Source organism: Nanorana parkeri, unplaced genomic scaffold (genome assembly GCF_000935625.1).
Source record: "Nanorana parkeri isolate BGI_ZX_2015 unplaced genomic scaffold, ASM93562v1 scaffold1539, whole genome shotgun sequence".
NCBI lineage: Eukaryota > Metazoa > Chordata > Amphibia > Anura > Dicroglossidae > Nanorana > Nanorana parkeri.
In genome coordinates this window covers 245,092-269,018 of record NW_017307807.1, presented here as the reverse complement: position 1 = coordinate 269,018, position 23,927 = coordinate 245,092, and the positions used below count along the sequence as shown (strand labels likewise).

At 42.2% G+C, this 23,927-nt stretch overlaps 1 protein-coding gene across 1 annotated transcript in view; it reads right to left on the bottom strand.

Annotated features, from left to right (window-relative positions):
- LOC108798700 (serine protease ami-like) overlaps positions 1–16,157 on the bottom strand; it is a 17,754-nt gene extending 1,597 nt beyond the window's left edge. The window contains exons 1-3 of the mRNA XM_018570477.1: positions 16,100–16,157; positions 13,506–13,662; positions 11,803–11,941 (exon numbers count right to left, since the gene is read on the bottom strand). Of these exons, the coding sequence (XP_018425979.1) occupies positions 11,803–11,941; positions 13,506–13,662; positions 16,100–16,157 (354 nt within the window). The remainder of the gene's footprint in view (positions 1–11,802; positions 11,942–13,505; positions 13,663–16,099) is intronic.
- Between the last annotated feature and the right edge of the window lie 7,770 nt (positions 16,158–23,927).

Sequence of the window (23,927 nt, the reverse complement as noted above, 5' to 3'; positions counted from 1 at the left end):
TGGCACTTTAGAGGTGACAGGTTCTCTTTAAGGTGTCATGACCCCTAGTGACACCTTTCCACTTCACTGGATTCAGCTGTTGAGGCAGCTGAATGTCAAAACAACAGGCAGTGGCTTGAAGCAATAGCTAGCCTGATATTGGTTATTTTAAATTGCAGTAGCCAATAGCAGGCTGGCTATTGCACCCACCCACTGCCTGCTGTCAATCAGCAGAGAAGGGAATTGACGGAGAAAGTTATCCATCAGATTGACAGCAGGTAGTGAGCGGGTGCAATAGCCAGCCTGCTATTGCATTTTAAACTATCCAATAGCAGGCTGGCTATTGCTCTCAGCCTCTAGATACAGAGAAAGCATGGGGGCAGGGGGGGGGGGGCAGAGAATGCCCAATGCATTGTGGTTCTGACGTCAGAATGTGTTATTTATTTAATACCCTCTTCTTTTATCCTAGAACTAGGGATAAGCAAATCTGTGTCCTGCCTCTTGTTTGCTCTGCAGGGAGTTTGTTGCACCCATCCTAAAGTCCAAAGATGAGGGGGTACATTTTTCAATTTAATCCTGCCAATTTTAAAGCTAATATGAAGGGGTTGCTTGACAAAGGGTATGGGGAGCTGAGCACTGGCATAGGGGATATATAACAATGTAATACAAAAAAAATTGAAAACACTGTACAGCAGATGAGGGCCTACTAAATATGCAACTTCGAGGGCGACATTGGAAAAAACACCAATTCTTTCAATTGCATGCTTCGGAGCAGGGCTGGTGCTGCAACTAGGCAAACTAGGCAGCCGGTATGGGCACGCTGCTGCCTGGGGTGCAGCTTTAACCACTCCCCCCTTCCCCCCACGATGCCCTCTCGTCTATTTCAAATTGCAAAAGCCAATGGCAAGCTGGCTATTGCACCCACCTAATGAGCAGAGTAGCAGAACAGAGAGATAACTTTTTCTCTCAGGTCCGCGCCTCTGCTCAGTGGGTGGGGTTTCAATAGCCAGTCTGCTATTGGCTATTTCAAATTAAAATAGCCAATAGCAGTCTGGCTATTGCTCCCGGCTGCTAACATTCAACTGCCGCCTGCAGAAGCTAACTGGCAGGAAAATGGAGTTGCGTGGGGGGAGAGATTGGGGATTGCGCTGCGGGAGGGGGGCCGGGGGGTGCAAGTAGCTGGTCTTGCCTAGGGAGCACGATAGTCTAGCACCAGCCCTGCTTAGGAGATTCCTTTAAACTGTAAATAGTGTTACAGAATACTACAATTGTCATGAAAAGCGTCAGCAACACTCTATTCTGGCATCACATATTTAGCATGTTTAATAGATTTTCTACTTTTACATTATTGCTTGGTACAGCAGCATTCCAAAATTATTATCCTGAACTTGAAGGTAGTTCTGAATTCTGAACTTTAAGGTAATTTTGGCTGCAACACCTATTTTTTATCTGGCAGCTAGAGGCCTGGAGTGGTGGAAGTAGCAGCACAACAGATCTAAAAGCTATAGGAAAATTTACTCTTAAAAAACTAAAGCCCTCAACTTTGTACAAATTGGTAAGTGGCACAAGAGTGTCATAGTAAAGTTTGGAGCATTTTTTTTTTGCAGTACCACACTGCATTGTCTTAAATGCAGTGGTGTAACTACCGCCATAGCGACCCACGCTGTCGCTACGAGGCCCAGCAGCAGAGGTGGAGAAGGCCGGGGTTCAGCAGCGCCGGTCTGGCGGCGGAGGTGGAAAAGACCAGGGCCCAGCAGCAGGCAACTCAGAGCTGACAGGTAAGGGGAGCGCAGATGTGCAGGGAAAGGGACCCCGACCAGCCCACCTGAGACCCTGCAGAGCCCACCATAGAAAGTCTCAGGTGGGTTCTGCAGGGTCACTCTCAGGTGGGCTGTGTGGGGTCTCAGGTGGGCTATGCAGGGTCTCTGGTATGTGCGGGGTCTCAAGTGGGCTCTGCAGGATCTCAGGTGGGCTGTGTGGGATCTCAGCTGGGCTCTGCAGGGTCACTCTCAGGTGGGCTGTGTGGGGTTTCAGGTGGGCATTGCAGGGTCTCTGGCGGGCTGTGCGGAGTCTATGGTGGGCTGTGCGGGGGCCTCAGCTGGGCACTAAGAGTACTATGGTGGGCTCCTTAGGGTCTCTGGTGGGCTGTGCGGGGTCTATGGAGGGTTCTGCAGCAGTGCGCGGCAGAGTGATCTCTTCTTCGGCTCTGACGTCAGAGCATGGGAATGTGTTCTGGAGGTAAGTTTGGTTCTTTTTTTTTAATTTGGGGGGCAGTTAGGGGTGGCCCCATACCAAATTTTGCTATGGGGCCCTGTGATTTCTAGTTATGCCCCTTCTTAAACTTTTAATAAAATGTCAAAGCAGACTGCACAAAACACTTCAAAACCACAACTGCACATTCCTTGACCCCCTACCATCTCGGTGTCCCCAATTATTCCCAATAAAATTCAAGCTATAGACTTCAGACATGTGATTGGTAGAAATTGGCTAGTGTCAGAAAAGTATGTGAGCACTTGAATAGAAAGCTAATTGAAAGAACTCTGCACTGTGGACCTTTTGTAACATATCTGCTGCTGTCAGCAACTTTGTAGTCTGCAGCCTCAGACTGCAGCATATAAGCAATGGAAAAGTACCAACTATTTGGATACCACACGTATGAGAAAACATATGACTATGCACTAAAGAAGTAGCAAAAGCCATGCAGTCTTCCTCCTCAAAGGCACATAGCAGCCACTTTAGAATACTGCTAATGTGCCCTTTTCCTCCTTCTCATCAAGATTGCATAGCAGACATTTTTGTTGGGCCTATCAGAAAGTTCATTGGCCCTGTTTCTCCTGCTCTTCCTGAAGGGTGAATAGCAGCCATTTTTTAGGGGCCTGCTAATTCACCCTCTTCCTCTTTAAGGGTGCTTAGCAGCCATAATGGCAGCCATTTCCTTCTTGGGAGTTGGCAAAGCAATGCACTCTTAATGCATCCTTTCCCCCTCCTATTCTTCAAGGGTGCATAGCAGGCATTTATTTTCGGTCTCCTAAAAGGGGAGTGATGAGGAGTCCATAGTGCTGCTATGGGAGTTGGAAAATACAAATTCCCCAAATCACCTCCATGCCCCGCATCTTCATATCAGCATTTGCCAAACACTCCATGAGTTTCTGGCCTATACTACACAACAGTATCAGGTGCTAACCAACTATTATTTTACACAGAAGGCCATACACCAGCTGCCATGTGGAATGCCAAGAGGCAGAGGGAGGTAGAGGTGGAATATGAGAAGGAGGAGGAAGGTTGAGGTGCTGGTGATGAGGAGGAGAAGAAGGGTTGGGGTGCTGACGTTGTGAAGGAGGAGGGTTGTGGTGTTGGTGGTAAGAAGAGGCCGGCTGGGATACTGGTGGTGAGGAGGAGGAAATTGGTAGGAGACATTTTACCCCTCCCTGATATAAGGGGGAAATCTCATGGGATTTACTGCCAACAATTCAAGAAGGAACCAATAATGCTCCACTCTAGGGAGGCATTGCACAGAAACTCTTTGATGCATTTCCTGATGGTGGCTGGATCCTCCATGCTGGAGGCATAGCTTTAGGGGGAAAATCTACAGCCATAGAATGGCCGTGCTCCATCAACATAGGGAAAAGAGCAGACAACAGCAATTGGCGGGAAATTTGCATAATCCTACGGACATAGACTGCCTACTCTTCCTCTTTATTGAAAAAAAGGTCAGTCACGCCTAAAGTGACAGGCAGTGGTCCTGCATGTGGAGGTAGTTGTTATTTTTTTAGGTTCTTTTACCAGTTTGAACAGATTAACTTTTTTATAATTTTTATATCTTTTTTGTGAAGGCTGCCTACCCTTCCCCAAATCTTTTTTTTTTTTAGTTTGTACATATAAGAGAGGCAATGTGGAGAGGCTCTGGGGAGCTAAATTTTTTTCACCCCATGAATGAATGGTTCAGGAGGTATTTCTCCCAGGTGCAGAGCAGCCACTAGCCTGCAAGTGCTGTTAATGCACTCCTCCCCCGCTCTTCCTTTTCCTCCAGGGCACATAGCAGCCATATTTTGAATTGTACTGCTAATGCTTCCTTTTTTGCTATAGCCACACCATAGTGGTAGGTACCAAGCTGCTTGTTAGCCTCCTATGTAATACCAATAAAGTTAAGTGTAAAAAAAAAAAAGTAACATGTAAAAAAAAAAAACACAATCTTTTTTAAAATCCCCTGCTCCCATGTACACGCACATGCGCCTGGTGTGCCTACCTGCGAAAAAGATTGCGCCACACAGCAAGAATATGTTCTGGCCTTAATGTATTTATTTGCAATGTTCCATAACATAGGGAAAACAGTTATTTTTCAAAATTTTCAGTACTTTTTTCTTTGTACCAAAAAATGATATAAAATTAATGTACAGTGTTGCATGACTGAATAAATGTCAAAGTATCGCAGCTCTGAATACTGAAAAATGGCCTGGCCAGGAAGGGGGTTTAACACCCCGGTCTTCAAGTTGTTAATGAGGGGGAGCTCAGTGTGTCCCTAGTCTTTCAGGGTATACTGTTACTGAAATTGAGAAAGAAGCTTGCAAAGGCCTGCTACATACAGACATCTAAAAGGTAAGAAATATATTTGTTTTAATTATTTTTTAGATATGCTGTGTGAATGGGAACACATAACAAACATATAGAGGGGTTTTCCAATTTTGACTCCAAAAGTGGAAATATACTTTACGACACCAGTGTCTACAAGCCCTACGCTAATCTGTCCCTAATATTTCCAGCAATGCACATTGTCAATATGGCTGCAGGGAACCCTGCCTTATAGCGAGGGGCTGGCACAAGAAAGCTCCACTGAATATTATTGCATATATTATTATTGGCCATTCTAACCCATCTGACCTAAGTTCAGAGGCCAGGAAGTACATTATTGGTGGTTGGTTGCTTTGACAGAAAATGTTTGATTGCTTTGGTGACGATCATATAGCAGCAATAGCCCGCTATATGCTGAGTATTGGGTCACAGGAGGACATTAGTATATGCCCTCCTGTGACCCTAAATAGAGCTATGGCACAAAAAGGTTGGGCCATAGTTTCCTTTTGAAAATTATCTTTCGCTATGCTGTGTGAATTGGAACACATAACAAACATATGGAGGGGTTGTCTCAGACATTACTGCAAAACTGGAAATACACTTTAAAGTGAACTTGTGGCCAAGTTACAGATTTATAAATATTTATATGATACAAACAAGCAATAAATAAGCTTTAAAATGGGCCTTGACTAATCTCTGAAGCTGCAGACACTGTGGATCAATTCATCCTCAGTGTTTACAGCAGAAGCACTTAAATTCTTTCTTTCAGCAGCTAAGCTTACGTGGCTCCCTATGTATTCTATGTAAAAAGTGGGTGGAGCCAATCACTATGTACTCTAGGCTGCCCCACCCAATAAATCCTCTGACCATTAAATGACATCACAAGTATGGGCTAATTCATGTTGCACCTGCAGTAATGTTGTTTCGGGTTTTTTTTTTTAAACAGGACAGAATGCCCATATGTTAAGTTGAAAGCAGCTGGAACATGTAGTTCAGGAAACATCAGTGACATGGACAAGAATTGGTGACCTAAATTATCCGGACATAGATTGGTCTAATGGAACCTCTCATTCGATAAAGGCGGGCCACTTTCTGAACCTGTTATGGGACAATTTCATGTATCAAATGGTTGAGGTTCCAACTATGAAAAATGCAATACTAGATTTAATAATTTCCAATAATGCGGACTTAGATGCAGACATAGCGATTAGGGACACATTGGGTAATAGTGATCACAAGGTGATTACTTTTAATATTGGGTACAGAAAAGAGAAGGGTGCTAGTCGGACAAGAACACTAAACTTCAGAAAGGCAAACTTTGATAACCTGCGCCAGATAGTATGCAAAACCAAATGGGACAACTTATTTCTAACACTGAACACTGATGAGAAGTGGGATTATTTTAAGAATACAGTACATACAGCTATTACCAAGTGCATGCCATTGGGTAACAAAAATAAAAGATCAATAACTAAGTCTGCATGGCTAAATAAAATGGTGAAGCAGCACATCAAGGACAAGAGCGTGGCATTTAAAAAATATAAGATGGGAGGGACTGCATTGGCATTCAGGAATTACAAAAAATGTAATAAAAGATGTAAACATGAAATTCTGGCAGCTAAAATAGACTGTGAAAGGCATATCGCCGAAATCAGTAAAAGGAACCCAAAGAAATTCTACCAATACATAAACAGTAAAAGGGTAAAGAAAGAGCAGATAGGCCCCATAAAAGATGAGAATGGGAGATTAATCACCAACGATAGGGAGAGGGCCGAGGTGTTAAATTCTTTTTTCACCTCAGTATACACTCAGGAAAAAGACGTGTATAATGTAGGTAAGAATGCAAGTAGCTCATTGCAAAATATACCACAGTGGTTGACGGTAGCCGGGGTTCAACACAGATTTGAAAAACTTAATGCAAATAAAGCATTAGGACCAGATAACCCCAAGATACTTAAATAACTCAGCCAGGTTATAGCAAGACCGTTATTTCTTATTTTCAAGGACTCCTTAATGACGGGTAGAGTACCAAGTGACTGGCGGAAAGCTACGGTAGTACCGATATTCAAAAAGGGTCAAGATGCCAAACTGGGAACTACAGACCAGTTAGTCTTACATCCATAGTATGCAAACTGTTAGAGGGAACTATAAAGGACTACTTAGTAGAGTTTGTTCAAGAAAATTGTATAATAAATGACAATCAGCATGGATTTAGGAAGGACCGTTCCTGTCAGACCAACCTACTAACATTCTACGAAGAGGTAAGTAGAGATCTGGATGGAGGGAGGCCGGTGGATGTGGTGTATCTGGATTTTTCTAAAGCGTTTGGCATGGTACCACATAAACTCTTAGTGCACAAGCTGAGGTCTATGGGCATAGATGAAATGTTGTGCACATGGATAGAGAATTGGCTACAGGAAAGTGTCCAGAGAGTATCGATAAATGGTTCTTTGTCAGATTGTTCTAAGGTCATGAGTGGCGTGCCCCAGGGTTCTGTGCTAGGCCCCAACCTATTCAAACTGTTTATTAACGATATCGGGGAGGGCGTGAATAGCCATGCTTCTTTGTTTGCTGATGATACTAAAATTGGGAGGGTAATAGACACGGACTTATATCTTTTTTTTTTTTAGTTTGTACATATAAGAGAGGCAATGTGGAGAGGCTCTGGGGAGCTAAATTTTTTTCACCCCATGAATGAATGGTTCAGGAGGTATTTCTCCCAGGTGCAGAGCAGCCACTAGCCTGCAAGTGCTGTTAATGCACTCCTCCCCCGCTCTTCCTTTTCCTCCAGGGCACATAGCAGCCATATTTTGAATTGTACTGCTAATGCTTCCTTTTTTGCTATAGCCACACCATAGTGGTAGGTACCAAGCTGCTTGTTAGCCTCCTATGTAATACCAATAAAGTTAAGTGTAAAAAAAAAAAAGTAACATGTAAAAAAAAAAAACACAATCTTTTTTAAAATCCCCTGCTCCCATGTACACGCACATGCGCCTGGTGTGCCTACCTGCGAAAAAGATTGCGCCACACAGCAAGAATATGTTCTGGCCTTAATGTATTTATTTGCAATGTTCCATAACATAGGGAAAACAGTTATTTTTCAAAATTTTCAGTACTTTTTTCTTTGTACCAAAAAATGATATAAAATTAATGTACAGTGTTGCATGACTGAATAAATGTCAAAGTATCGCAGCTCTGAATACTGAAAAATGGCCTGGCCAGGAAGGGGGTTTAACACCCCGGTCTTCAAGTTGTTAATGAGGGGGAGCTCAGTGTGTCCCTAGTCTTTCAGGGTATACTGTTACTGAAATTGAGAAAGAAGCTTGCAAAGGCCTGCTACATACAGACATCTAAAAGGTAAGAAATATATTTGTTTTAATTATTTTTTAGATATGCTGTGTGAATGGGAACACATAACAAACATATAGAGGGGTTTTCCAATTTTGACTCCAAAAGTGGAAATATACTTTACGACACCAGTGTCTACAAGCCCTACGCTAATCTGTCCCTAATATTTCCAGCAATGCACATTGTCAATATGGCTGCAGGGAACCCTGCCTTATAGCGAGGGGCTGGCACAAGAAAGCTCCACTGAATATTATTGCATATATTATTATTGGCCATTCTAACCCATCTGACCTAAGTTCAGAGGCCAGGAAGTACATTATTGGTGGTTGGTTGCTTTGACAGAAAATGTTTGATTGCTTTGGTGACGATCATATAGCAGCAATAGCCCGCTATATGCTGAGTATTGGGTCACAGGAGGACATTAGTATATGCCCTCCTGTGACCCTAAATAGAGCTATGGCACAAAAAGGTTGGGCCATAGTTTCCTTTTGAAAATTATCTTTCGCTATGCTGTGTGAATTGGAACACATAACAAACATATGGAGGGGTTGTCTCAGACATTACTGCAAAACTGGAAATACACTTTAAAGTGAACTTGTGGCCAAGTTACAGATTTATAAATATTTATATGATACAAACAAGCAATAAATAAGCTTTAAAATGGGCCTTGACTAATCTCTGAAGCTGCAGACACTGTGGATCAATTCATCCTCAGTGTTTACAGCAGAAGCACTTAAATTCTTTCTTTCAGCAGCTAAGCTTACGTGGCTCCCTATGTATTCTATGTAAAAAGTGGGTGGAGCCAATCACTATGTACTCTAGGCTGCCCCACCCAATAAATCCTCTGACCATTAAATGACATCACAAGTATGGGCTAATTCATGTTGCACCTGCAGTAATGTTGTTTCGGGTTTTTTTTTTTAAACAGGACAGAATGCCCATATGTTAAGTTGAAAGCAGCTGGAACATGTAGTTCAGGAAACATCAGTGACATGGACAAGAATTGGTGACCTAAATTATCCGGACATAGATTGGTCTAATGGAACCTCTCATTCGATAAAGGCGGGCCACTTTCTGAACCTGTTATGGGACAATTTCATGTATCAAATGGTTGAGGTTCCAACTATGAAAAATGCAATACTAGATTTAATAATTTCCAATAATGCGGACTTAGATGCAGACATAGCGATTAGGGACACATTGGGTAATAGTGATCACAAGGTGATTACTTTTAATATTGGGTACAGAAAAGAGAAGGGTGCTGGTCGGACAAGAACACTAAACTTCAGAAAGGCAAACTTTGATAACCTGCGCCAGATAGTATGCAAAACCAAATGGGACAACTTATTTCTAACACTGAACACTGATGAGAAGTGGGATTATTTTAAGAATACAGTACATACAGCTATTACCAAGTGCATGCCATTGGGTAACAAAAATAAAAGATCAATAACTAAGTCTGCATGGCTAAATAAAATGGTGAAGCAGCACATCAAGGACAAGAGCGTGGCATTTAAAAAATATAAGATGGGAGGGACTGCATTGGCATTCAGGAATTACAAAAAATGTAATAAAAGATGTAAACATGAAATTCTGGCAGCTAAAATAGACTGTGAAAGGCATATCGCCGAAATCAGTAAAAGGAACCCAAAGAAATTCTACCAATACATAAACAGTAAAAGGGTAAAGAAAGAGCAGATAGGCCCCATAAAAGATGAGAATGGGAGATTAATCACCAACGATAGGGAGAGGGCCGAGGTGTTAAATTCTTTTTTCACCTCAGTATACACTCAGGAAAAAGACGTGTATAATGTAGGTAAGAATGCAAGTAGCTCATTGCAAAATATACCACAGTGGTTGACGGTAGCCGGGGTTCAACACAGATTTGAAAAACTTAATGCAAATAAAGCATTAGGACCAGATAACCCCAAGATACTTAAATAACTCAGCCAGGTTATAGCAAGACCGTTATTTCTTATTTTCAAGGACTCCTTAATGACGGGTAGAGTACCAAGTGACTGGCGGAAAGCTACGGTAGTACCGATATTCAAAAAGGGTCAAGATGCCAAACTGGGAACTACAGACCAGTTAGTCTTACATCCATAGTATGCAAACTGTTAGAGGGAACTATAAAGGACTACTTAGTAGAGTTTGTTCAAGAAAATTGTATAATAAATGACAATCAGCATGGATTTAGGAAGGACCGTTCCTGTCAGACCAACCTACTAACATTCTACGAAGAGGTAAGTAGAGATCTGGATGGAGGGAGGCCGGTGGATGTGGTGTATCTGGATTTTTCTAAAGCGTTTGGCATGGTACCACATAAACTCTTAGTGCACAAGCTGAGGTCTATGGGCATAGATGAAATGTTGTGCACATGGATAGAGAATTGGCTACAGGAAAGTGTCCAGAGAGTATCGATAAATGGTTCTTTGTCAGATTGTTCTAAGGTCATGAGTGGCGTGCCCCAGGGTTCTGTGCTAGGCCCCAACCTATTCAAACTGTTTATTAACGATATCGGGGAGGGCGTGAATAGCCATGCTTCTTTGTTTGCTGATGATACTAAAATTGGGAGGGTAATAGACACGGACTTAGACAGTAGAACATTACAGGAGGAACTGGATAAAATAGGGGAGTGGGCAACTATATGGCAGATGAGGTTTAATGTCGATAAATGCAAAGTAATGCACTTTGGGGTTAAAAACATGCAAATGGAATACACATTAATGGGAACTCCACTAGGGAAGTCAGAAATGGAAAAAGATTTAGGGGTCATAGTAGACCACAAATTGAACAATAGTATGCAATGCCAGGCTGTGGCAAACAAAGCAAGCAGAGTACTGTCTTGTATTAAAAAGGGAATGCACTGTACAGACAAAACAATAATTTGCCACTTTATAGATCACTGGTTCGGCCTCATCTGGGGTATGCTGTCCAGGGAAGGGCAACTAAACTAATTGAGGGAATGGAGGACCAAAGCTATGAGACAAGGTTACTAAATTTAAACATGTTCACGCTAGAAGTGAGGCGATTCCGAGGGGACATGATTTTTATGTACAAGATGTCTAGTGGTGATGGCAACATCAGCAATAAACTTTTTACAGTAAACTCCATAACAAAGACTAGAGGCCACCACCTAAAATTGGTGGAGAAAAGATTTAACCACAAAGAGCATAGGGGTACTTTTCAGTTAGAGCGGTTAGGGTCTGGAACTCACTGCCACAAGCAGTGGTATCAGCTGAGATTGCGGAATCATTCAAAAAGCATTTGGACAATTTCCTCAGAGACTGTAACATACAGGGGTACAGACAGGGCCGGTGCAGCAGCTAGGCAGCCGCCTAGGGCGCACTGCTACCTAGGGCGCAGCCTTGACCATTCACCCCCCCTGGCCCGTTTATTTTAAATGGCAAAAACCAATAGCAGGCTGGCTATTGCACCCGCCCACTGAGCAGAGGAGTGTAACTGAGAGACAACTTTCTCTCTCAGGTTCGCTCCTCTGCTCAGTGGGTGGGGTTTTAATGGCCAGTCTGCTATTGGCTATTTCAAATTAAATTACATCAACCTGTTGCCTGCAGAAGCTAACCATCAGGAGAATGGGGCTGCGCAAGAGGCGGGGGATTTGGGGTTGCGCCAGGGGGGGTGCAAGTAGCTAGTCCTGCCTAGGGCGCAAAATAGTCTTGCACCGGCCCTGGGTACAGATACCCTTAAAAACAAGATCACAGGGACTCATACACACGCATACACATACAGAATCACATACATACACGCTATGGGTTGGACTTGATGGACCTGTGTCTTTATTCAACCTCAAATACTATGTAACTATGTAACTATGTAAGAAGAACCACAGATGGGAAATTCAAGGTAAAAAAAGAGAAAAGAGGTCATATGAATGAACACCCTTACTTTCAAAAGTAGGAGGTCATGTTCCTTGGTAGCTTGATTGTACAGAGGATGAATGAACTGTTTCTCAATGTTGACAGTTATTCTGTTAGGGTCTGACAGAGAGTTGGCCCCCATTACGGCTGTAAAATGATTGTAAGGACTGTAAAGAAAGTGACACATGATTATTTATTTTTATACACAGAACCTGACATGAACAGAACAATGATAGTATATGACACTTTCTGTTAACTAGAGAACGCTGCTGTGACTTAGCACTTCTCTCAGTCTTTTTTCCCCCAAAAAGTAATTTCGAAGTTATCAACCACTTCCCTGCCGACCACTGTATAAAAAGGCTGGCAGGTAGAGTGGTTATTCTGGGAGGACGTACCAGTACATCCTTCCGTGTTTAACTTTGTGCCAGCATCCAGTGCACACATAAATCACTGCTTCCACTGTCACAAGATACAGGCACAAAGCTAATCGGACAAGCTCTGTGCCTTATGATCATTGTGATTGGTCAAACATTGCGATCACATGGCAGTGATTACATTGCTAAGCCCTCCCCTTCCTTTTACAACAGAGGAAAGGGAGAGTATAGGTATTAATAAATTAATGCATCATATACAGTAAATGAATGAACCATTCATTAGTTCCTGATCAAAACAAGCTGCAGTAGCAGCAACAAATAAAAGTTTGTGATCATTTTTAACCCTTCACCCCCTCTTTTCTCCTGTATATGTCAGCTCCATTCTGTCTCTGATCTAACCTCTACATTAACCCCTTCACCTCCCTTATCCTACACAAGTGTACATTAACCCCCTCATCACCATCTTCCCATCTAGTGCACCATTACCAAGCTCCATGTTTTATCCCCTGCAATACTGGCAAGTTTCTTAATTTCCAAAACATTTGGCAAGAAGAGGCAGGCTGGGGTATTGGCGGTGAGGAGGAGGAAATTGGTAGGAGACATTTTACCCCTCCCTGATACCAGTGACATGCGGTACCTCTTGCTTGGGGTGAGGCATTCCCCAGCCCCGCCCCCACCAGCTGAAGCACCACCCCTCCGGCCGAAGCTCCACCTCCTGCTGGTTGAAGCTCCACCCTCAACCGGCAGACGCCCCACACCCAACCCGTCTCCAAGCTTGTGTAAAGGAGGAAGGGAGGAGATAGGGAGGAGCTTCCCTGTCCCTCACTTGCTCCTCATCGCTGAGGCTCCTGACAGGTTACACAGCGGGGAGGATTTCCTTGCTGTGTAACCTTTTAGGTGCCGATCTGAATAAAGAAAAAGCTGTCAGCTTCAGACATGAAGCTGACAGCTTTTCCTTCATAATTCTAGGTGAGGCTCTGCCTCACGTGCCCCCCGCCCCCCCTGACTGCATGTCCCTGCCTGATACAGCGGCGAAAACTCAGGGGATTTACTGCCAAAAATCCAAGAAGGAACCCAAAATGCTTCACCCTGAGGAGGCATTGCAAAGAAACTCTTTGATCCCAAAAATTTGGCAAAAAATGATCATCTTGGAGTTTCTACTTTCCAAAAATGGGTGATTTTGGGGGTTCTTGTACTATACTGCCATTTGTATTTACTATGTTCTATAACAGAAAGTAAGGGGATAGATAGATAGATTAGATAGATAGATAGATAGATAGATAGATAGATAGATAGATAGATAGATAGATAGATAGATAGATAGATTTATATAGTATAGTTTTATAAGCCAACCTACTTGTCAGAAGCGCAGTGTGCCGCACTGAGTACCCACTGTGAGTTGAGTAAGGCGCCACCGCATAAGTGACTGCTATTCACCTGCAATGATACCATGTATGGTCTGTTGTGCAGATCCGACTCTGACCCACCTAAGATCCGACCCCGTGGTCTGCAATCTAAAAGAAATACAGATGAGTTAGGAACCATTTAAAGATTGTTTCTATTAGATTTTCCAGTTACATACCGAGAAAAGGAAAATTCCAGCACACTATCCGTTAAGTCAGTATGTGATGTAAGTCTGTTTTATTTCATGACATGCACATTTTTAAAGATATGCTCAAACATGAAAATGTGGCAATAACATGACTCAAAAAGCACAATCTTCCCGCCGAATGAATGTCATTTTAATTTACTCAGTTAATTCAGCTGACTGCCCTGCAAAGCTAAATCCCTTTGGAGTATCTTCCTTTCCTGGAGGACAGCTAGAAATACAAGCCATGTGTAATCACTGGCCTTTTTTGAGCTCACTGCAGCCTGTCCTACACATAGCAGAATATGACAGCCTGCAAAAAAGAGTGAATGTGTTCCCACCCAGAAACCCTCTGACTGCACTGTATAGAAAATAACTAGCAAAAAATGTTTGATTCAGCAAATAGAAAAGATGAATACACATCTCGCCTGGTGCTGGAGAGTCGGAGACAGAGAATAGCAGGGAATATACTGTACAGAGGTGTGCATACAGTGGGGCAGTATGTAGTATATAATGTACAGCATAGTGTATAGAGTGGCATGATGTGCAGTATATAATGTACAGTGTAGTATATAGAGTGGCATGATGTGCAATATATAATTTACAGCATAGTGTATAGAGTGGCATGATGTGCAATATATAATGTACAGCATAATATATAGAGTGGCATGATGTGCAGTATAGTGTATAGAGTGGCATGTTGTACAATATATAATGTACAGCATAATATATAGAGTGGCATGATGTGCAGTATAGTGTATAGAGTGGCATGATTTGCAGTATATAATGTACAGCATAGTATATAGAGTGGCATGATGGGCAGTATATAATGTACAGCATAGAGTATAGAGTGGCATGATGAGCAATGTACAGCATAGTGTATAGAGTGGCATGATGAGCAATGTGAATTTTTGTTTCACGGTAATTAATGCAGCTCTTTATAGGGGGGACTTAAGAGGCAACCAATCAGCTTCCTTCTTCAGTTTTTTCAGTTAAGCTTTGAAAATGAAAGGTAGAAGCCGATTGGTTACTAAGGAGAACTGCTCCAGCTTCTGCTTGCTCCAGTTTTGATAGATTTCCCTAATTGTTTTTGGGGAGCTTATAATAAATATGATATTGTCACCCTCTGTGTCTAAAAACATGTCTATTGGTATCTTTAGGTTACCTCAATTGCGCACCTTTGTTTTTTACATTTGAATTCTTTTGCACATGAATATATATTTTTTTTATATTCAACAATGCATCATGCTTGCCACAGAAACTCAAAGGAGATCTATGAGGCGAGTGATTTCCACTCATCCTCATAGTTAGAGACAACCTGTGACAAAGAAGCTGTCAAAGGTCGGCTCTATCAATCGGGAAGTGAGCAGGAACATGCAGTTTATCGGCTCATTTCCCGATCGTCTCCCCGCAGAGCCGGCTGTCACTCACACAGCTGGGTGGATCTCGACAGTATTGTCGGGATCCGTCCCGGCTGCGGCGCTCTCAGTATATAGTGGGCAATAGCCCGCGATATACGGAGCTTTGGGTCATAGGAGGCGGTTAGTAACCTGTATGTCCTCCCGTGACCCTAAAGAGAACTATGGGGAAAAACACGCCATAGTTCTCTTTTAACGACTCATGTGTATGCATCTATCAACCTGTATCTAAAGGTTGTCATGAAAATACTGTACTGTGTTACAATTTGGTAGACAGACACTGCATAGAGGTGCCTACTTGTATCACTAACCCAGCAGAGTGTGACAACTTCCTTTGGCATGTATGGAATGGGGAGCTTTCAGCTCATGATGCTGTTTAGGAGATAGTAGCAGTCATATAGTCAAAGCGTTAATCTGTATGAACTCAAGGGGGGAATTTATTAAAACCGGAGCAGAAGAATCTGGAGCAGTTGCCCATGGAAACCAATCAGTTTCTCTCTTCAGTTTGCTCAGGTAAGATGTTAAAATGAGACAGAGAAGCTGATTGATTTGCACTTGGTTGCAGTGCAAATCTGCTCCAGATTTTGTCCGCTCCAGTTTTGGATAATTCCCTCCAAGGTGTTTTGAAATGCTTCCAATAGCTGATAAATGGTGACATTTAACTATCACTTTTCTCTGTATGCGGCTACTAATGTGATCATCATATTGATGATCATTAATAATTGATTATTATAATAATAACAACAATACTTTGTATTTGTAATAGTAATACATAGTAACAATAATAATAATAGTATTAGTAATATTAATAACAACATAGAAGAGCAAAACAAATAGTTTTGTTTGCATGGCAACATACATTTGCCTAATACACATTTAAGCACTGTGCATGCAAAGAAAAACCCACTTGCCTATTATTTATATATATATCTATATATCACTCACCATAATGTGGGATACCCAGCACCAGCACAAAAACAGACAAGAGCCAGGCCGCAGTCATGATGGACTTGAATGATTCTCCAGATTTTCTTTCCAGTATATAAGGAGGAGGTCATACCTCCAACAGCTACCTAATGAAGCACCTTCTGTGCTGACTTCACAATATCCCCTATGTAAACAGGAAACATACAAAACAATAGTTTATCAGTGAGGAGTGATGGAGGGAGGATTCCTGTGAAGCCAGCAAAGTTCGTCTTAAGTGCACTTCTAATGCTGACTTGTATTTAACCCTTTCTGAACTACAACTGGCACAATATAGGAGGAAACCAGTAAACTATATCCAAGAAAATACGAGATAAAAAAAACAATAGTGTTCATATCTAAAATGAGTTCTCTGGAAATAGATCATAAATTAGCATATTTTGGTCTAAAAACAGAGTGTATTCTGCATAAGAAAAGTACATGTTAAAGTGTATGTAAATGCAAAACTTTTTTGTGTAGTTTTAGATAGAATACGGAAGGGTTAGACCCTATGCCCAATTTTTCTTGTGGTCTGTGTGTCCACTCGAGAGATTCACCCTCTGTTTGTCCCGAAGATCAGTGTCACATCTGGACAATTCTGGGGAGATTTCCTCTCACTTCCTGTTGCATCTCTAAGACAGAAAGTGAATAGAAAGCTCTCCAGCAGGAGAAATACAGCAAAAATTAACCTGATAGGGGTGTTAACCCTTCCCTATTCAAAACTAAAAAAGAAAAGTTTAGATAGGCCTGGAGTCAGGAAACGGAGGGCGAATGAGCGGAAGGCCTACATGACAAGGATGGGAAGGGGAACCAGGACAGGAAGGGGTTAAAGAAAGGTAGAAAAGTAAAGTAGGGGCGGGGCACTTACCGGATTAAACAAAAGAAGTCGGCCAGGAGGAGCTTCGGAGGGAGGTCTGTGAGGAGTCACACGGATCCAGTTGGAGATCGGCAGACGGGAGGCGGGTACCTCTTGCACCCAATGCCACCCACCCTGGAGTTGTTTTATGTTTGGGTTGGATTGGCTAGTCACGGCAGTTGCTTGTCGGTTTTGATCCTTGAAGGCATTTTTTTCTGCGGGGGTTTTTGATAAATTAATGGGTGGACACATCTTCGGTGTGGGTGTGCTCCATGTGGTGAAGTTCACCGGGTAAAAGGGACCAATGTGGGTCTGCAGTCACTTAATAACATCCCCAAGGCTGTGTATTCCGGCTGGGGGCATCAGGTACAAAATTTGGCTGCAGATGTAAATTTGTTTTATGGTTCATAGTGCTTTCAAGGACCGGAAACCTGAGATTTTATATGGTGTGATTATTTGTTGTTGTTGCAGAGCATGTTCGGCTGACCAGAGCCAGACGAAGGCAGCTGATGTACGCATGATTTTAGCCGATGTAGGGCTGGAATCAGCCTTTCAGAGTCTAAGTGAATAGCCGAGCGCTGTTCGGCTCTGTTCACTTTGGATCGGTTATTCACTTGACTGCCTTCGGCAGTAACCCTCTAAAACTTTTAGACTTTAAGAAGCAGCATCAATTGTAAGTGATTTCATCAGCAATTGAAACAACTTAAAAATCTTTTGACTTTAATATTACTTGAAATTCCAGCAGAGTAGATGGCACATAGACACATAAAAATAACTCTGCTTTTACTGTAAATTGTGTTTATTTTCTAAAATTACAATTAATCTATACTGTATGATGTTGCAGTTTTACACTATTATTGGAGATAACCCTTAACCTTCCTTTCTATTGTGAGAATTTACTTAAAATGGAGAGTATTCCAAGAATTCAGTCCACTCAGCAACGCTTTTTTGCGCACTTTTTTTCAATCACATGTCAAAGTAATACAGTGTTCTGCTGACTAAGGGGTTGCTTAGCATTACAGTGAACTGACCCTGTCTATTTTGTTGCACAGCTGTGACTACCCCAGTCTAAACTGGTTCCTTCAGTCACCAGACTCGCACTTGCTTGGCTCAGACACACCGGTCTGATCGAACACCGACTACCTCTGTGCCTTCATACCTCCAATTCTCTCAGACCTTAGTCTGGCTCAGCGGCGTATCTGTGTAGGCCAGACAGGCCCAGACACATGCTCCTATTATGCATCCAGGGACACTGATCTATTCCAAATTACATGCTTTCGTATCACATACAATGCGGACTGCCGTCACTCAGTCATTAACTTGAACGGGAACAGCGGAAGCCTCTAAACAGGTGATTTGTAAAGTGTGTAGCCTAAAAGGCCAAAATGCAAAGTGTGAAGTCTAAAAGTTTAAATAAACCCAATCAGAAAAATGTAAACCCTCAGTTTAAATCAGCAAAATACATTCCAGGTGCATCCAAACAAAAAGGTGTTTAATGTCTTACAGTTCATTTTCTTTCTAAAGTAGTGACATCCTGTGTAGAAAAGCTTTTCCCTTCCCAGCAGGTGCAGAGAGGGACCCTTGCCCATTCTGTGGAAGCAGTGATTTTACTGCAGAGATCTGACATGCCCCACACTGCTTCAGACCTACAGCTCTGCGATCAGCAAAGCTCATCCTGATGATTGGAGAGCTTTGATTCTGACTTAGTAGAGGACAGAGCCCATGGAGATGCATCCAGCCTGGGTAGAAACTGTGGCTCCCTCCATAGATACAGTGGAGGAGTGAGCCTAGGCACCCAGTAACTGGAAGTATTTTATACACAGGATTACTAGGTAAAGGGAAAAAAAGCCTAAAAAAGGAAACTAATCCTTTCAGTATGTTTTTTTTATTAATTTACAATGTGCCTTTCAACTTGCTACAAAATTGCTAGAATATTCCAAGAAGAGACAATTCCATAGCACAATAGCCAGGGTTTAATTACACGCTGTGCTGACCCAGCATCTCCTTCCACTTCCCTAGATAACCTTCAATGTAGCTGCCAGAGGAAGAGTCAAGGGGAATACTATCTTGAGTGACAGCCCTCAGTCTGCTGGGACTGTTGACATCACTTTCAAGATGGTGGCACCCAGAGGTCCTTTGGATGTCTGCATAAGGGGGGCTTTTACAGGTAAAAAACATGCATAAAATACATGAAATGCACATATAATCTTATGGGAATATTACCATTACTGGTCTCAGTTACCATGGTCTGGTTCCCCATTGAAGAACCTCCAAGACTCAATACATTTTTAATTTAAAAGATTACTTGGTTTATTTTGGTGGGAGATGTTTTGACAACTTTACAACAATGTAGAAAAAGAAAAATGTTAATGTGACCTTAAAAAAATGAAAGATCTAATGTAAATCTGGACAGAGTTTATGTCTTACATCCAAAAGTTAAACTGAAGTAAAAGCACATGAATGCGTCCCTCATGATGAGCTTATATAATAAGTATTCCGAATAGCTACTTCTTACCATCTTATGCCATAGCCTTAAGCAAGCGCATCTCAGGTTACTAAGAGCCGGCCGTATGTATGGCCCTTACATATCATCCCACCCAACTCTTAGCAACCTGGGATGCTCTGGCTGAAGTCCCGCCCTGCTCCTGGCAACCAGTGAGGTCACTGGTTGCTAGAAGCTGGGTGGGATGCCAGGGGTGCAATTTGTTGTAGATACATCTCTGTATACAATTGACAGTGATCCTTCCAGAAATCTAGTTGATGGATAACTTCCTTTGCTCTCTGCTTCTGCTGCATTGTTATCATTTAGCACTGTTCCCGGTCTATGTGTGGTCTACAGGATACCCCCCTCCCATAAAAGAGAGGGGAAGGTACTGTAGAAGACACCTGTCCTAGTTTGGCAACACTGCTCTTCTATAGATACAGTACAGTCAATAAGGGTTATCACCCTAGAACACAAAGAGGGGACTTTATCAAAATTGGGGCAGAACAATCTGGAGCAGATGCCCATGGCAACCAGACAGCTTTTATCCTCTTATTTTCAAAGCCTAATTGAACAAATTGAAAACAGACGCTGATTGGTTACTATGTGCAACTGCTCCTAATTCTGTCTGCTCCGGTTTTCATATATTTCCCCCCAACTAAGTTACTTGCAGGATCACAAGATGAAAAAAAAGCCAGAAAAGAAAGATAACTAATGCATCCACCACATCTAAGTACTGGTAAACTACAATATACATACAGGTATACCATTTTTGTAATTAAATTCAGAACAACTTTAATAACCATGTGAACAGTTATATTTTCAAATGCAAGTCCTCTGGCTGGTTAATTTCCCCATGCCGATGATAATGAGCTTTCTTTTTTCAGCTTTAGAAAAAAATTGTCTTGCAGGGTCAGATAGAGGGTTAGTCACCATAACAACCTGTAGAGTATTATAGAAGGGCACCTCCCTGAAATAAGGTTTTGCAGGTTGGGATGTCTGATTATCACTACTGAAAAGGGGGATGCACACTGCCTTGTCTGTGCACTCAGTGTTATCTTATGGTATTTGATAGACCCAAGCAAACACTATATTCATACACCATGTTTGCAGGTTTGGTTTACTTTTAACCAGCTCCACAATGAATTCCTGCACAGTGGGTGCCATTCACAAAGCTATTCAGTCACTTATTGGACACTTTTCTTATCTGGACAAACAAATACACATAGTCTTAGTCACCCAAGGCCAGACGTAAGGTCGGGACATTCACACTTACTCCAAACACATTCTTACCTAAAACAGACCATCTGCTAAAACACAACATCCAGGAGACCCTTTTCACACTTTTGTTTCACACTTTAATGCAGCGTGTTGGCTGGTGGCTCTAATTAAATAAGCAGATCTTGCTTTATGACAGCATTAAAGTAGAACTGGTCAAAAGGTTTTTTTGTTTTGTTTTAGCTGGAGTAGGGGAGGGTTACAAATTCCTGTCAGTTTTTGCACCATCTGTGTCCCATGAGGGAAGATTTCCAATCACTTCCTGTCCGATAGCCACAACAAGAAGTGAGAGAATAATCTATTCAAGGTGAGTGGAGACTATATAATCAGCTAATATGGGCAGCAATGTAAGAGGAACAGACAGGGCAGGTTTTAGAAAAACTAAAATAAAAAATTATAGTCTATTATGCAAAAGACATGAGCCAGAAAATAGACACCCAGCACATCATGTAAGCCTTTTTATTAGGCTGTATTTGAAGAGATAAAGATTCAGGAGGTTTTAGCATCAAATAAAAATGATGAGGGATTATGTCAAAAACAAGAGGCAGAAATATTGCTTAAACAAGTTGCACAACATGGAAGTATTTTACGTATGCCTCAATTGAAGAGAGAGATAGCAAGAGAGAGATGAGGCAATTTTTATTTAAAAAATGATGGATTATGTCAGAGACAAGAGCCAGAAATACTGTACAGTCGACTTTGAATCAGTTGGCATAGGAAGCATTTTGAAAGGGATACATAATATGCAGTTTTTCATTCTACAAATCCACACTCCCACACTGCAAGGGTTAACTGCTCATTTGAGCCGGCTCCCTGCTTCTCCAGTCTCTGAAGCCTGTCTCCTCCTATGCTGCAGCATTGGAATGTCCCTTGACATCCTCACGTCTATACACAACGTATAGAACGTGATGATTAGCAGGACCTTAGATCACTGCAGTGGAAGGGGGGAGATGCTGGAAGGACCGTTCTAAGAACAAGCCAGCTCTGAGGATCGGGTGAGTATAACTTTTTTTTTAGCACCTAGACAAAAACGAGCAGTTAACCCTTGCAGTGTGTGGGTAGCCTTGCAATGTAAGGTTTATGGTAAACACTGCATGAGTGTAAATCTATGACATTTCTAATTTGATCAAATACCTAGGCTCATGCATATTTTACATACAAATACCAAAATAAAATGTTTAATTTTCACTGCTAAAGTGAAGAAATATTTAACATAATGCATAGACAATATTGCAATAATATCTTATATATTTCACTTGAAAAAGGAAGAAATTATTTATTAACTCCATAGATAATATTTAAGCACTTGTGGTAGGATGCATTTTGAACAGGAGCCACACATACAACTCCCAGTGTTTGGGAGGGGAGAAATATACCCCTGGAAGCATACCGAATGTCCTTCCCCTCCTCACCACCAGCACCACAACCCTTCTCCTCCTGCTCCTCCTATGAATGGTGCTGTCTCACAGGGACAGAGTCAGTAGAAAGCAGGCCCTGAGACAACAGGAACTCCCCCTTCTGCTGCTGTGCCTCCAGAGCTAAGTCTATTACACCATGCAATGTTTGCTTCAGCAGAAAAATGAGAGGAATCAGGCCACTAATCTCTGCCTTATCACATCTCATTATTCTGTTGCATGACACGGGGCTGTACCACCAGCTCCAGCTGTGTGCCCTATCCTGCATCCTTCCCAATTGCCAGCAAATTTATCCAGTGTGCCATAATGGAGATGTAATGTCCCTGCTCATGCTTGCTGAACCATGTGTCTGTGGTCATGTGGACCCTGCCGCTGACCATGTGGACCCTGCCGCTGACCATGTGATCCAGCAAATCAGAGACATCACCTCCCACATGCTGGTAGAAGGCAGGGTGCTTTTCTGGCGAAACAAAATACCTGCCACTGTTCGAAAAAATAAATACACTGGAATGTGTATTTGATTTTCTAATAGTTTAATGGGGTAAATTGAAAATCAATTTCAACCATATTGACCAATAAATTCAAAGGATGGAATTTTCTTTCTCTAATTAATGAAATTTTAACAGTGAATGTTGTTTCCAAAATCAAATGTTATAATCAAACACAATTTTGAACGACATTCTACGAGTCTCTGATGGCATTATCAAATGTTCTGACAAGATTTTTCAGCTTTAGAGTGGCTGTAGTATAAGTTTTGAGGGCACTTAAAATTTACAAGAGAGCTAAGACAGCTGCAAATACAAAACCGATCAAGCAATGGGGAGCTGTGTGTAGCAATCCTGATGACTCCTGATGTCAACTCTTCTAGACTGCAGAGCTCATATCTAATTTGCTTCAACAGCTTCCATTATGGGCCCCTTTCACCCCACATCCACATAGTAGTCAAATTGTCTGCTATGGCTACAGTTAAGTAATTGACTTAATTAGATATGCCTCTTTGGTAGGAATACCCCAATCTGCTAACAGAGGGTACATTGATTTCCACTGCCCCTTTTTGTTGTTGTTTTTTTCTCAAAATTATACTGTGTTCTAACATGTAAAACTGAGAAACAGAGCAAACAGAAATAAGGGAGGCCTTGTATGCATTTGCGACTGTTCTGCTGGTTGCTATGGCAGACTTAATCCAGCAAAAGGGAGGTCACAGGATTGTACCCATCATGTTCCTCGGTCAAGATGGAGCTGATGAGGGGGCTTCCCCTGCACCTCTCATCAGAAACCCCCGAAAAGTGAAGACAGGGAGCGTAAGGACACAGAGTGGCATGAGTTCCAGTGTTGCAGGCTGGACTGGATCTGCGCAGATGTCAGGTGCATGGACCAGATGACTGCAGGCTTTAGGACCAGAACCCAACACCAGAATACCAGGGTATCAGAGTGGGTGACATGAGTATAGCCAGAGCACAAGTGAAGGCTGGTAACAGGTCAGGAACCAGGAGCAGAGTTGGGTTCACAAGCCGAGGTCAGTAACAGCTGGTCAGAGAGGTAGAGGGCAGGTAGAGGGCAGAAGGCAAAATTCAGAGTCCAGTAGGCAGGCCGAGGTAACAACGGGCAGGCAGAGATCCAGAGACCAAGTCAGAACATAGGCCAGGTCATTCATAGGTAAGCAGGATAAAAGATCAGGCCACAGATACTTTAAATAAGAAACAAGCTGAAAAACACTCTCAGCAATTTGTCCATATGACATGCCATTTGTATAGGCCATTTAGCATGCATGCTAATGCG